Raw genomic sequence first — 11,490 nt, 5'->3', positions numbered from 1 at the left:
GGGAGGCTCAAAGAAGTTCATGGCTATAAATAGAAGCTATGGTCTTGGCCTTCAAAGCAGATGAAACTTGTTCTCTTGGTCACCAACTCTAGACCTCAATTTTTTCGTCCGTAAATTGATAGATGATGAAGCATGGGCCTTACTGACTAGCCTTTTCAGGTCTCATCCTGGATTCCATAATATGCTTTTCCCACAGATCTTTCATGTGCACTCCCCCCCCCACAGCTGCTCCCTGATCTCAAGTTGTTTCTTATCTTGTGGGTCTACAATTTCCATTGACTCCAGCCGCATCCTCATCCCCCATGTGCTTGACTTCTCTGCTTCTACCTACTTGTCCTACCAGGGTCTCAGGTTCTAAAGCAGCTACCGCTTCTCTTTTCCTCTCAGACTCCACCCCAACTCCCACCTCCAGTTCCTCCATCCCAGGATCCTCTCCCAGGAGCTGCTCTCCATGGGCCCCTCCCTTTCTACTTCTAACTCTCTCAAATCCACCAATAATGAGGCAGCCATTCACCCCATCAGAACTACCACCATCCCCAGTTATGCTCTTGGGAAGGTATGCATTTCCACGTTTTCTTTTCCTTTGGAGCCCCATCAAGTGGTACCATGAATTGTTACTGACAATGGAGAGAGCCAAGCCAAGAACTCTAACTAACCCATGTCACATAGTGGAATGAATATCTGGCAGGGAAATCTTTTTAAACTGTTTTGTTTTGCTTTGTTTTAAAAACATCCCTACCACCAATGCTACCGAATGACACGAGGCCAGTTTTAAAGAAGACTGATGCATCACAGACTAACTCTTTTGACTGGCTTCCAACAAAGAAAGCCCACACTAAGGCGTGTGATTCTCTCCTCTCTGCCTTTCATCTCTTCCAGGCCCTGTCTTTTCATTCCAGTCATTGAATAAAATATGAAAAGGATGAATGAAGCTGACTCTTCCCAGGGAAGCGGAGAGGGAGAAGGTTAGGGACTGTGCAGCTGGAGGATAGCACTGATGGACAGCCAGAATTTTGTCAGTGACTGGAAATACAAATAGTACAAGCTATGATAATCTTGCCCTCCAAAGTTCCTTCCTAACCTTCTTAAGGGGGTCTCCGGGTATGTGCAGTGACCTTTTCTAGACCAAATATCATTACATAGTGCTTGACAAAGGTACAATATTTGATCATAGAGAAGTAGCTGCAAAAGACCTCAGAAACCATCTAGTCTAACTCCAGTTGAGAAAAAGAAGGCCAAAGAAGGTTAAATGACTTATCCAGCTTCACCTGTAGAAGCGCAGGCGTAGAGTTGAAAGGGATCTCAAAGACTATTCAGCTCCCTTTTTCTGCAGAGGAGGAAACTGAGGCCCAGAGAGACAAAAGTTGACTTTATGAGGTCTCAAATTGGATCATAGAGCTAAAGCAGAAGGAGACCTCAGGGAATGGCTGGTCTAACCCTTCCATTTTACAGAGAAAGAAACTGATGTCCCAAGAATTGAGGTGAAGATAAGCAGAAGTGAAAAGGGCGTCAGTGAGGGTAGGCTGGAGAAAAGAGTACCAAGGTTAGACCGCCCTAGCAACCTAGATTAAAACGAGAAGTTAAGCCATGATGAGGAGAAGGAGTCAGGTGCACTTGTCCTCCAAATGCAGCGAGGAGGGTGAAACCTGGTGCAGTGGGGAAACATACCACTTGTGGAGTCCAAAGGCCTGGAGCTGAAGGCCATCTCTCCCACACCGTGACCTTGGGCACGCTACCTAATTTCTTGGGGTCTCCAAATCCTCCTCTGCAAAACAAGAAGTTAGAATAAGACTATCTCTAGGGTCAACTCGAAATTCTCCCATTCTTTGCCAGATACTCTCCTCCTCCACTCTAACCCCACCCCACCACCAACATAGAGAACATCAAGGCTCCTACTCTCACACAAAGATAAGATTATCTAAGGCGCTGCAAGACTAGACAAAACTCCTAGGCAACTTGTGGGGTTTAGGACAAAGATTATCAAACTTCATCAAGGAGGGTTGCAAGGAACTGGTGGGGGGGGGGGCAGAGAAGATCATTGTTGTTGTTAATTTATGTCTGACTCTTTGTGACCCCGTGGAACATAGCTATCCAAGGAGTTTTCTTGGCAAGGATACTGGAATGGTTTGCCATTTTCTTCTCCAGTGGAACCAGTGAATCCTCTTGTCAGGTAATCAAAGATTAAGTGACTTGCTCAGGGTCCCACAGTTAGGAAGTATCTGAGGCTGGATTTGAATTCAGATCTTCCTGATCAGACCCAGAATTCTGTTTACTGAGTTACCAACTACTAATGAGGTCTTTTTAAAATTTTTTTTCCAGATTACATGTCAATACAGATTTTAATAATCATTTTTTTTATTTTTTATTTTAAACCCTTAACTTCTGTGTATTGACTTATAGGTGGAAAAGTCGTAAGGGTAGGCAATGGGGGTCAAGTGACTTGCCCAGGGTCACACAGCTGGGAAGTGTCTGAGGCCAGATTTGAACCTAGGACCTCCCATCTCTAGGCCTGACTCTCAGTCCACTGAGCTACCCAGCTGCCCCCTTTAATAATCATTTTATGGCATTTTGTGATCCATATTCACTCCCTTTCTCCCCTTCCCCAAGATAGCGGGTAATTTGATATTATAGGTTGTACATATGTTACCACACAATACATATTTCCATGTTTGCCATATTGTAAGAAGATACATATTGCTTTCACAAGAGAAAAATTCTTGGAGGAAATTAAAGAATGGTATGCTCCAATCTGCATTTAAATTCCATCAATTCCTTCTATGGCAGTGGATAAATGGCCTTTTTCCTCATGAATCCCTTGAGTTGTCTTGCATCCTTTTATTGTGGACAATAGTTAAGTCATTCCCAGCTGATCATCATGCATTATTGCTGTTACTACATACGATGTTCTTCTGGTTCTGCTCACTTCACTTTGCATCACTTCATACAAGTCTTCTCAGGTTTTTTGTAATCATTTTGCTCATCATTTCATATGACAGAATAGTATTCCTAAAAAGATCTTTAGCAAAGGGCTAGAATGTAAATGTTTTCCAGAGGCCTTGAAGCATACTCAGAGGGCACTATACTGGTTCTTAGAGGGTCTATTCTGGTCAGGAGATACAGATTTTGACTTGTCGCATTCCTAGAGCCCACTAAATGATGCACCATACATGTCCAATTTGGTGAATGATTGTTGCTCAAATAGCTTTAGAATGAGATTCCCCTTGAAGTGGTTGAATACTTAAAGAGCCAGGGTCCCCTTCCCAGATATCTTAGTGCATTTTCTAGTTGGCTGGCTTCCTCTGTGGCTCATTTTGGCTTCATGTAGATCCTTCCGCAAAGCACTTGCAAAAACATTTTGATCACAAATGTCATCTCTAAGTACGTGGCCAAACAGTCCAGCCACTGGTAGTGGTGTTACTCTTGCCACCCATGCAGAAAAAAGGAATGGAACCCTTTGATCTCATGCCCAGGAGTCTTTACATAAATGGTAAAACCTGGAGCCTTTTGCAGTAACACACTCTGACCTGTTGACTATTTGTGAACCTGTCTCATATCAGCTACTAGGTTCAATGGCTTAAATGCAGGTTCCCATTTTATTCAGGTCCTTACACATGTTTGAGAACTATTATGAGTGAGATGTTCCTCTTCTTGTAACTGTACTCAACTTACTGAGATGGTAGTCCCCCATTAAACAGTGCACCCCTAATGGGAAAGGATGTTTGTACAAAATTATTTATAGCTGCACTTTTTGTGGTGGTAAAGAATTGGAAACTAAAGGGATGTCCCTCAACTGGGGAATAGATGAACAAATTGTGATATGCGATGGAATACTATTGTACTATAAGGAATGATGAACAAGATAATTTCCAAAAAGAACTGGAAAGAACTATGTGAAGTGGTGCAGAGTAAAACAAGCAAACCAGGAGATCGCTATACACAGTAACTGAAATACTGTGGAACAATCAAATGTGATAGACTTTGCTAAGAGCAATACAATGATCCAGGACAATTCTGAGGGATTTATGACAAAGAATGCTATTGACCTCCAGAGAAAGATTTGTTGGAGTCAGAATGTAGATGAAAGCACATGATTCATGGCTTGTTTATTTGGGTATATGATTTGAGGTTTTGGTTTTATAAGATTATTCACTTTCAGAAATATGGAAATGTTTTGCATGATAATACATGTATCGCCCAGAAAAAAATGAAAATTGAAAAATAAAAAATAAACAGCACACCCAAGACTGCCAGTTCTTTCTTTGGTCAGGCTTTGTAAACACTTTACAGCCCACGGCAACCACATTCAGTTGACAAATCCAAGAATTTCCTAACTTTGGTTCCAGTTCCTGGATCATCACCCTACCCAAGCTTCACCTCCACAAATAACATTCTGGTAGCAAAGTGCATGTTTACTTTTACCTTTCCCATTGTCTATTTTGGTCTAGCAATGTGTGAACTATATATCTATGTGTGTATCTATCTATATCAATGTGTACATATATCTGGAGTGGGAGGGTTGTTAAAAACCCAATACCCTACTGGCTCATCTCCTGGTTGTTTTAGTCTTTGCCATGCCTCCTGCCACATACCACATGCCATTTTGACTTTGACCTCCTCAATCCTAATAAATACTAATAAAAGTATCTTTCTTGCTATATTCTCTGTGACTTCAGGGTCCTTAAGTCTAAGTTCTGAGGGGTGGGGAGTGGGTTCTGGTGGATTTTTTAAGAGGGAGGTTAGTGATGACCCAGATTTGTAATTTGCCTGGGAACAGTGCAGGTAAAGTACTCTGCCAACTTTTGGGGGGAATTTTAGGGAGTTGCCTGGAGGAAACTAAAGGAAAATGACTTACTGAGGTCATCTGCTTCAGTCAAGACTTGACTGTCTATCATACTGACCCTGCTGTTGGGTAAGAAGAGCTTTGTTAGCTCCTTTACATCCTTCCTTCCTCTCTCTTGGCTGGATTAGTATTGCTTCGTTATTTCTTCCTCTTAAAAAAATTCTACTATATAAAAAAGCTCTCCCTGGTATGATAGTCGGATACAGTTGATGTAAAACTAAGTTATCAAGAAAATTTTACTTAAAAAAAATTATGTCCAAGGTTGTAAAGGTTGTGATTGGGGTAACTACCCTAGCAGTAACTTCTGTCTGTATTTCCCCCAAAAGATGGCTACCCATTGTGAAGAATCCTGAACAGGAGATTCCTGCAATAGGTAGCAGGTGAAATTAGATGAACTCTTTGGTTTACTCAATACCAAGATTTGACACGGTATGCATTCAATTCAATTAACATCAATGTTTCCTATGTGCAAAGCCCTGTGTTGGGGCTATAAAAATTCAAGAGACCAGCCTAAACCCATGGAAGTGTACATTCTATTCTAGGGCAGATTGAGTTCCTTAAAATCAGCCCATCTGAACTCTAGAATTCCCTTTGTCTTGTTTTAGGGGAATGCCCATCTGAGAACGAGGTCCTCTTGTCTTGCAAAAGCAATCACTTGTCTCAGGCAAGTACCACTTTCTCAGGCAAACAGACCTGTTGATTTGTGTGCCTGCTCTAGGTAATATTTTGCCCTCTTCTGTGAAGCTGCCTTCAACATATGGTCAAATCCCAAATCCAAGTAACTAGTGCTCAAACACCAGAACTTTAAAACAAGAAAGACTTTATTCACAACAGAGAAAATAAATAGCATCAACACAGAACAGACCACTGGGAGTTACAAAGCAGTGTCAAACTACCCACGTGGGACACTTGGTGGTCGGTGTCCATACATCTGAGGAGGAGAAAGTCATGGACTAATAAGAACCAAAGGTTCTTAGAGCTAACCAGTAAAGAGGAACTTGTGACAAAATCAGTAGAAAATGGCCACGGTTACATTAGATTTCTAATGAAGACAACAACAGCCAGTTCCCTTCCTTCCAAGCAGGGAAAAGGGAAAAGAGCTTTGCTAAATACTTGAAACACGACCCAACCCACCCCACCCACCCCAATTTTCAAAGCAACTAAGCCCTTAAAGCTTATGAACTAAGGAAATGCTTATTTGTGTGTTTTTTTAAACATTAGTATTAAGCCAACCTATGCTATTTATGATTTTCTTAGGCTAACATTACATTTAGCTTTTTTCATTGGTGGCCTGGCCTGGGAAAAGGAAAAAGCATTTGCCAGGATGAGTGGATGAGCTAGATGCAGTCACTCCAGATTTGACTGGAGAGGATGATGCCATGGAACATTCCAAGCCCACCACAACACAATAAATACATCAGTGTGTTTCCAGGCACAACAAAGAAGTTGGTAAGCTAGTTTCTTCTTAAAAGAGCTAAGTCAATGAAAATCAAAGGGGTGAATGGAAGAGGGAGGGAAAAAATGGCCTGGAATGGTAGCCTACAAGCCAATTACATGGTCCTGCTGTATCATACACCTGAGCATGGCAGGGGGAAGAGATGATGGAAACAAGGTGATTAGGGAACCAGCACCTTAAAGGAGATATTCTTTGTTCCCACTTTGGTGGCCATAACACTTGAATTTTGCTCTGGGATTTGGTGTAATATTAATGAATGAAAGAAGAGATGCCAAGCAAAAGGGTGGGGGAAAGGGGGAGTTTTAGGTCCCCATCCTTAAGCCTAGTGGGCTCTGAATTGAAAATCCATTGACAAGGTATTTTATAGATAACTGTGATGTTTTTAGAATTCTTTAGAAAACATACAATTGAAGCAGGTGTTAACCAACATAATTACCTAGATAAATTAAAGGAGGGGGGAAATCAGCCTCTGTGCACTGTAGTGATGCCTCGGAAAATGAAAACATAAGGAACCTTCAGAACCAGTAAATCTACTTATATGTGCCTGCAAAAGGGGAACAGATATTGACCTCAATAGAGACTGGTCTTTTTCATGATGCGCAGGAACTCCTGTTCATTGACTTCTCCATCTCCATCTCGATCAGCTTCATCAATCATTTCCTGTAAAGATCCAGGAGGTAATGAATTAGACTGACCCATAAAACATTAAGGGAGGTCACACAAGGGTTTCAATTAAAAAAAAAAATAGCAGCACTTAAGTGGAATGGCGGGGGAAGCACTAGATCTTACCAATTGAATGGCTGGGGGGGAAGCAGTGATGGCCCAGCCGGGAAGTCAGTCATACTAAGGGACTTGCCCAAAGCAGCACAGGTTGTAGAATGGCATGGCCCATATTTGAACTCACACCCTCTGGTTTGAAAACTATTCTCTTCCCATTGTACCATGTTGCCTCCTGGGTAATGTATAATTTCTATCCTATAACTACTGAAACCTAGAGAAAGGCAATGGCTTTAGGCTAACCCCTAACCCTAAAGTGAAATACAAATCTGAAGTTGTGGTCTACGCATTCCAATATAAGGACTGGAATTAAATTATAAATATTTTAACTTAATTGAGCAATATTTTTTCCTATCATAATTACTAAGTTGCCTTCTCCTAAAATTTCCCCACTCAAAGTGTTTTCTTTAAATTGGAGCTGATATTAATGCTTGAGAAAGCAGGGATTGTCTTAGTTGTGTCTTTGTATCTCTAGTACTAAATATGTAAGAAGTACTCAATAAATCCTTATTGAATGGAATGTTTGGCTTCCAAATATTTTTTTTAAGTCAATGAGCTGGTTTGAACTGTTAAGTGATAAATGAAATCAATATATGGGAGAGGGTGAGGCAAAAGGGCCAAAAAGCCTCCTTAGACAGGCAGTTGATCCATTTGCTCTGGAACCTTGGACAAGTCCCTCTCCTCCAGGCCTCCATTTCCCTTTTCTGTAAAAGGAAGGGACTAATACCTACTACCTCTGCCTTTCTATACTTTACCAGAACAGGGTCCAAAATTGAGCAGTTTGAGATCTTGCAGCCCTTCCTCTTGGCTGACCTCTTGGCAGCTGGCCTCACAGTCATCATTAGGGAACTTGAGTTTTGCCTCTCTTTTTTGGTCCCCCTTTCCTTGTGAAAGTTCCTGAAACAACTTCCCTATATTCCCATTCTCTAATTTCATTTGGGGACTAGGAAAGCAGTGCTCCCTCCAGCCCCCACCCTCCAAAAATGGTTCAAGTCTATCACAGTCTAACAAAAAACTGAGCCTCCACCAGCAGCTTGAGCATGGAACTATTTTTCCTATGGCCTATGATTTTGTTGGTCAGAGGAAAAAGAAACAATTTACTGAAGTAGTCAATAAACATTCGTTTGGGCAGCAGGTGAGGCCAAGAGTGTCTCCTCTGAGGGAGCTAAATTTCATCTGCATTCCTACTTCAACAGTTCTTTCTCTGGAGGTGGATAGCATTCTTTGTTCTAAGTCCCTCAGAATCGAGAATTGTCCTGGACTGCTGATAGTAACCAAGTCTATCACATTTGATCATTCCACAATGAAAATTAACGATCTTGTTCAAGGCACCATGGTAGGTACTAGGAATACAAAAGTGACCATTTTGGCCTAGGGAAAAGGCATTAATATTACACTAGCTATCTAATAGGCAACGAAGAATTGAGAGACTAGATATAGGTGGAAAAAATGGGGATGAATCAAGGTGAGGTACATGAAAGAAGACACAACCTGGTTGGGAGCTAGTCATACTTACCAAATATGGTGGCTAAGGAAACATCTGGGCAAAAAGAGTTAAGTAGTCAGCAAAGTACCAACAGTACAGGACTAAAGCACTCACCAAGAAAACCTACCATAGTCAGAAGACAGGAATTGGGAATTCTGACTCATCTACTACAAACCTGCAGTTCTTCATCAGTGAGATTTTCCCCTAGCTCTCTGGCCACACGCTTTAAGTTCTTGAAGGAGATTTTTCCAGTTTCATCATCATCGAAGAGTCTGAAAGCCTTCAGAATTTCTTCTTTGGTATCCTTTTCAGCCTTAAAAATTGAGACACACCCAAGAAGGGACATATTGTAGTCCTAACAACCTATAGTCACCCCAAGGTCCTCTTACCTAGTCTTGCAAAAATGTTAAGAAAATAAAAGCAATAGAAAACCCTTTAAACAATGTTGTAAAGTTATTTCTGCTACCTTTTCTCATGCTTTTATCCTATTCTATTTTCCACCCACCAAACTGTAACTCCTATTAATCTTCCAATCTATTTGTGAAAGTGACTGGAAAGACTGCAAAAGGGCATGACCATATAGTAGTATTCAAACTTCACTGGCTTTTATCTTGGGGTACAAACATCTCAGTGGGTAGAGGTCATTCCAGGCTTCTGAGGGTTAACAGGTAAGCTATGTCACCTGGAAGGTGCTTGGGTATTATTCATGTCTGAGCCAACTCATTACCCTGGGCCATTTTCCCTTTCTTTCCTTTGACTCCAGCCAGAGAAATCTATCTTTCTCAGGTTTGAGGGAATATGTAATCACTAAAATTAACCCTATGAATTTTCCTAGAGCAATTATAAGCTTGTTTATTAAAGGCAGGATACAATAGTATATCTCAATTCCCAAAATTCAGATTTAACTATCCTTAAAATATGAAATGTTACCATGACAACAATTAAATAGAAAAGTGGTAGTGTTAAGTATTCCTCTTCCTATTTTAGATGGTAAAACTGACTTCTCTAATTTACAGAATATGAGTAGAATCCAAGTCTCCTGTTTTCCAATCTGAAGCACTATCTGTTCTACTTATAAAATGAGGGGGTTGGACTAGATGACCTTTAAAGTTCCTTTCCATTTTCTAAGTCTGTGATCCCCTGATCCAGGATTCCCTTTGTCTTAGCTTTACTTCAATGAAGTGATTACCACATATAGATGTCCTAGGTTGCAAAGAGGCTGTTTACTGTGTTGAATAGCTTACCATTTTTTGAGTCATCACAGCCAAGAAGTCATTGAAACTGATTTTCCCCGTCCCTTCCTTGTCAATGTCAGATATCATTTTTTTGATCTCTTCTTTCTTGGGTTCGAAGCCCAGAGCTCTCATGGCCACCTACATCAAAAATTAACTAAGTAATTATTTCAACCAAAGAAAGAAGTCCCCCAAATTCTTAGGGGCAAAGCACTGTGAGCCAAAGATTGTAATATCAGGCTCATCACAATTTTACTTAACCTTACTTAATAGGGCTTTGGGGCTACACACAAAAAAATGGAACGGTACAATAATACCTGTGACCAACACTTTGGACAGAAAAGAGAATGGCATACAGGAAAGGAATAAAAAGAGGAGCGGTAAAGCAAGGCAGGAAAGATAACTTCAGAATAGTACTCTGTATCAGCTCAAAAATGGAAAGGTAGAAATAAATTGGAAAGAATTTTCCTCAGGTCACTGGAACTCCCTTCACTCTTTACTGTTTTAAGTATATTTAAGCATATTTCAGATACTGATTTTTTAAATTTAATATAATAAATTATTTCTCTTGGACTCTATATATTTTTCCCAGGTTGGCTCTTACAGCTGGTACTTAATGAACCTGCCTTGAGCTCCTTAACATCTATTGTCCCGGTTCCATCTGTATCAAAGAGATCAAATGCCTCTCTAATTTCTTGTTTCTGGTCCTCTGTGAGTTCAGGTTTGGGTCCCATCTTCTTTCTTGGGGGGGCGGGGCCCAGGTTTGGCTTCTTGATGGTACTGGCCTTTAAAACAATAAAAGAACAAATGATATTAAATTGCATTGCAAAGACACAGGATTGCAAATTTTTAAAAATCATTTTCATAATTTTATCTATAGTGTTAAAAAAATCTTCACATGGAACTTTATGTTCCATTCCCCTAAATCTTAGAGCTTCTCCTTAATGTGCTAAGACCCAACACAGGATTCAAACTCATTTGTTACAAGAAGACTTCTAATAGGGTACATCCCACCAGCTTTAAACATTTAATGAAAATGGGGGTAGGGACACCTTTACTTGATAGATCTCTGAACTGAGCTGTCTTTTGATTATGGAAGGTAGGCAATCCTACTCACTCAAACTATACTTTGGTATGCCTCTGCTCACATCTCTACTCATGCCAAAAGAGATACTATTTTGCCCTTTTCACTCTGCTGGGGTGGTAAATTCTGGAATTCTTGGTTCTCTTGCAATTTGCTGCATTTCTGTGTAACAGTTTACTCACGTGCAAGGACACTTATTTAGCTTTTAGCGTGCTCTGGCGGAAAGTTCCAGAGCTACCTGTTCACATTGAAAGGAGTATTGCTGGGCTTTCTTTGCTCCCGCTTAGATTTGGCAGCCATTTCTAAATCTGAGGAAAACCGTGATGCTGTCCACATCAAATGCCAAATAACACTGCTAATCCTAGGGTTAAACAGGTGTATCTTGCTTTTCTGCAAGAGGCTTAAAGCCCCTTATTAGGAGATTGTTCAAAATAAGGTTAAAAAAATACACCCCTCTTCCTAAGTTAAATTCAGATCAATATAAGTATTACACAGAGGAAGATCCTTTCTATCAGAAATCGTTTGGAACCAAAATATAAAGCAGTACGGGTTCATTCCACTTGTGTTGAGAGAAGCCCTGGAAGGATTTCTGGGGAAATTAAGGCAGCCAACAAC

The 11,490-nt window shown here is 40.6% G+C and overlaps 1 protein-coding gene across 1 annotated transcript in view; it reads right to left on the bottom strand.

Moving 5' to 3' along the window:
• Window positions 1–5,643: 5,643 nt before the first annotated feature.
• Window positions 5,644–11,490, bottom strand: part of CETN2 (centrin 2) — a 135,355-nt gene continuing 129,508 nt past the window's right edge. Inside the window, exons 2-5 of the mRNA XM_044682791.1 lie at window positions 10,418–10,576; window positions 9,804–9,932; window positions 8,735–8,872; window positions 5,644–6,956 (exon numbers count right to left, since the gene is read on the bottom strand). Coding sequence (XP_044538726.1) covers window positions 6,867–6,956; window positions 8,735–8,872; window positions 9,804–9,932; window positions 10,418–10,576 — 516 coding nt within the window. The 3' untranslated portion in view covers window positions 5,644–6,866. The remainder of the gene's footprint in view (window positions 6,957–8,734; window positions 8,873–9,803; window positions 9,933–10,417; window positions 10,577–11,490) is intronic.

The sequence above is a fragment of the Gracilinanus agilis genome, chromosome X, assembly GCF_016433145.1.
Source record: "Gracilinanus agilis isolate LMUSP501 chromosome X, AgileGrace, whole genome shotgun sequence".
NCBI classification, from domain to species: domain Eukaryota; kingdom Metazoa; phylum Chordata; class Mammalia; order Didelphimorphia; family Didelphidae; genus Gracilinanus; species Gracilinanus agilis.
The sequence above is the reverse complement of the archived record's forward strand: the minus strand, read 5'-3'. Positions and strand labels throughout refer to the sequence as shown.